At 49.1% G+C, this 2,638-nt stretch overlaps 1 protein-coding gene across 1 annotated transcript; it reads left to right on the top strand.

The window, feature by feature from the left end:
- On the top strand, positions 1–2,632 carry UBE2C (ubiquitin conjugating enzyme E2 C). The gene is made up of 6 exons (XM_027869793.1): positions 1–145; positions 358–385; positions 875–961; positions 1,374–1,578; positions 1,846–1,905; positions 2,477–2,632. The coding sequence occupies exons 1-6, from the start codon at positions 42–44 to the stop codon at positions 2,533–2,535; spliced, it is 543 nt and encodes a 180-aa protein (XP_027725594.1). The 5' UTR covers positions 1–41; the 3' UTR covers positions 2,536–2,632.
- Positions 2,633–2,638: the final 6 nt, after the last annotated feature.

The raw sequence follows: 2,638 nt of genomic DNA, 5'->3' as shown, positions 1-2,638 counted from the left end.
TTGCCGCCCGGGAGTTTCTCATCCTTCATCTCCGGTCCCCCATGGCCTCGCAGAACCGCGACCCGGCCGCTGCCAGTGCCGCCGCCGCTGCTCGTAAGGGGGCCGAGCCTGGGGCGGGCGCTGCCCGCGGGTCCGTGGGCAAGAGGTGAGAGTTGCCGAATCCAGGGGGGCCGAGAAACGGATAGGCTGTAAGCCGGAGAGCCGTGCGGCTGGGGAGGGAGGGCAGGCTGGGGAATGGACACCCCATCAGCCGGAGGTCGGGCTTGGGGCCTGGGGGTCAAGTGGGAGAAGGTTGGGGTAAGGCTGGACAGGTCCCTAATCTCAGTAACCGAACCCTTCCCTGCCCCTTCTCCGCAGGTTACAGCAGGAATTGATGACCCTAATGGTAAGTGCCTTCCTGGGCCAGCCACAGCAGCAAGGAGGTCGCTGCCCAGCTCTCTGGCTCCAGCCCAGACTGACCCATAGCTCTTCCTCCCTCCACCCTCCCCAGCCCCCCACAAAGGCGAAGACTCTCAGCTGAAACGGGATCTTGGATTCCAAACTCCTTTTTTGTTTTTTAAACCGAGGGGCACCTGGAGATTATGTGGGATTTTACAACTCCACCTCTAACCAATAGCCTTCCCCGGAAGGACTGGTTGGTTGCTGACTCCCCCCACCCCCCCAAAAAAAGCCAAAAACAACCTAATCAGCCAGGTTGGGAGTATTTTATTGGGCTCATCAATAAGCAAAACAGTATGGCTTTCGGTTGCTGCCTTTTCACCCAGCTGTTCTCCCTCCCCTTTAGAGTCACAGGGTCTTGGAAGGGACCTTAGGGATCATCTAAGGCTACACGCTCAGCAACCCACCCCAGAAAAAGTTTATTCTTCCTCTGCAGATGTCTGGAGACAAAGGAATTTCTGCCTTCCCAGAGTCAGACAATCTCTTCAAGTGGGTTGGGACCATCCATGGGGCAGCTGGGACAGTGAGTATCCCGAATTGGAAATGGGTGGGACATGGTGGAATTTGCTTTGTGGTATATAGCTGAACTGAGGGATTGGGTGAGAGGAATCCCTTGAGGTGGACATGAGAAAACTCAACCTTGAAATAGTGATAATCTCTTACAATTTTGTAATTTAGGAGTTTTCACATCTCTTGACTCAACTGATCATCTCTATAGCCCTGTGAACTAGGAAGGGCATATGGTGATAATACCATTTCATAGATGAAGAACTGAAACTCAGACTTGCCCTTGAACTAGGGACTAAGACTCAGGCCTTCTGACTCTTCTAGTGAGTTTCCCATTGTACCTCTTCCCAAAGTGCCTGTTGTAGCTTAGATGTCCCCTCAAGCCCATCATATTCCACTAATTTATTTGGGTGCTTCTTCCTCTCCAGGTGTATGAAGACCTAAGGTACAAGCTCTCCTTGGAATTCCCCAGTGGCTACCCATATAATGCTCCCACTGTGAAATTTGTCACACCTTGTTACCACCCTAATGTGGACACCCAAGGCAATATCTGTTTGGACATCCTCAAGGACAAGTGGTCAGCTCTGTATGATGTCAGAACCATCCTGTTATCTATCCAGAGCCTGCTGGGAGGTGATGTATTAGCTCATTGAGATTTCCTTCGTTCCCCTGCCCTCACCCCTGACCATCCACTGAGGTTTAGGATTACTTTTTACTCTCCTTTTACCATCTTGTAACTCACAGAATGTCATGTCTAGAAGGGACCATAGAACATAGAATGTCAGAAGCCACCTAGCCTAACTATTACTACACTTCTGAGCCTGGTTCCCACAGAGCTCCAATTTCCCTGACAGTTGTTTTTCTGGACCTTCCTTTCTAACATGTGGTTTCCACCTACAGAACCCAACATTGACAGCCCATTGAACACACATGCTGCTGAACTTTGGACAAACCCCACAGGTAGGTCATTTGCTAAAACAGCAACTCCAGCCTTTTCCCTAGACGATTTAAAATGAAGAAATCTTAACCTATATAGATTCAACTCCTTTTCCTTGAGAACATATTGGGCAAATGGTGCCTGGGTAGAATGATAAATCTCACCATGGTGGTACTTTAACAATAGCTGTTGCAAAAATCCCTGGAGAACTTTTAACTAAAATATGTATACTCTTAAGTGAGTGGAACAGAACGAATCTTAGGAGAGAGAGCTTAGTGTGTATGGGAACAAACACTGGACTTTGGTTAGGAAGGGAATGAATTTTACTAGTTTCTAGTAGCTCCCCAGGAGATTTTGGGCAAAGGCAGGGTACAGACACAACACCCTTGCTGCTGGCACCTCCCCTAGAAATGATTAGAGGGAAAAGGGGCAGTCTAAGATCAAGGAAGAAATTGGAGAAAGATCAGGGCCAGACTACCCCATTTCTAAAACTATTAAATCTAACATTAATCCTTTGGGTGTTTGCCAAAACACTGGCATGTCCCTGAAAACCCCCAGGCCAATTGCTTACCTACTCATCCTTTCTCTCCCCAGCCTTTAAAAAGTACCTGCTAGAAACCTACATGAAGCAGGTGACTAGCCAAGAGCCCTGACCCTGGCCACCAGCCTACCTTCCTTCATCGTGTGTGTGTGTGTGTGTGTGTGTGTGTGTGTGTGTGTGTGTGTGTGTGTGTGTGTGTGTGTGTGTGTGTGTGT

Source organism: Vombatus ursinus, unplaced genomic scaffold (assembly GCF_900497805.2).
Source record: "Vombatus ursinus unplaced genomic scaffold, bare-nosed wombat genome assembly UNPS02014793.1, whole genome shotgun sequence".
Classification (NCBI taxonomy): domain Eukaryota; kingdom Metazoa; phylum Chordata; class Mammalia; order Diprotodontia; family Vombatidae; genus Vombatus; species Vombatus ursinus.
The sequence above is the reverse complement of the archived record's forward strand: the minus strand, read 5'-3'. Positions and strand labels throughout refer to the sequence as shown.

What these genes read in the sequence shown, in the direction of transcription:
- UBE2C (XM_027869793.1), top strand. Translation starts at nt 42, where the DNA reads ATGGCCTCGCAGAACCGCGACCCGGCCGCTGCCAGTGCCGCCGCCGCT. An exon ending in TATCCAGAGCCTGCTGGGAG is followed by an intron (nt 1,579 to 1,845) that starts GTGATGTATTAG and finishes TTCCACCTACAG; the next exon opens with AACCCAACATTGACAGCCCA. An exon ending in ACTTTGGACAAACCCCACAG is followed by an intron (nt 1,906 to 2,476) that starts GTAGGTCATTTG and finishes TTCTCTCCCCAG; the next exon opens with CCTTTAAAAAGTACCTGCTA.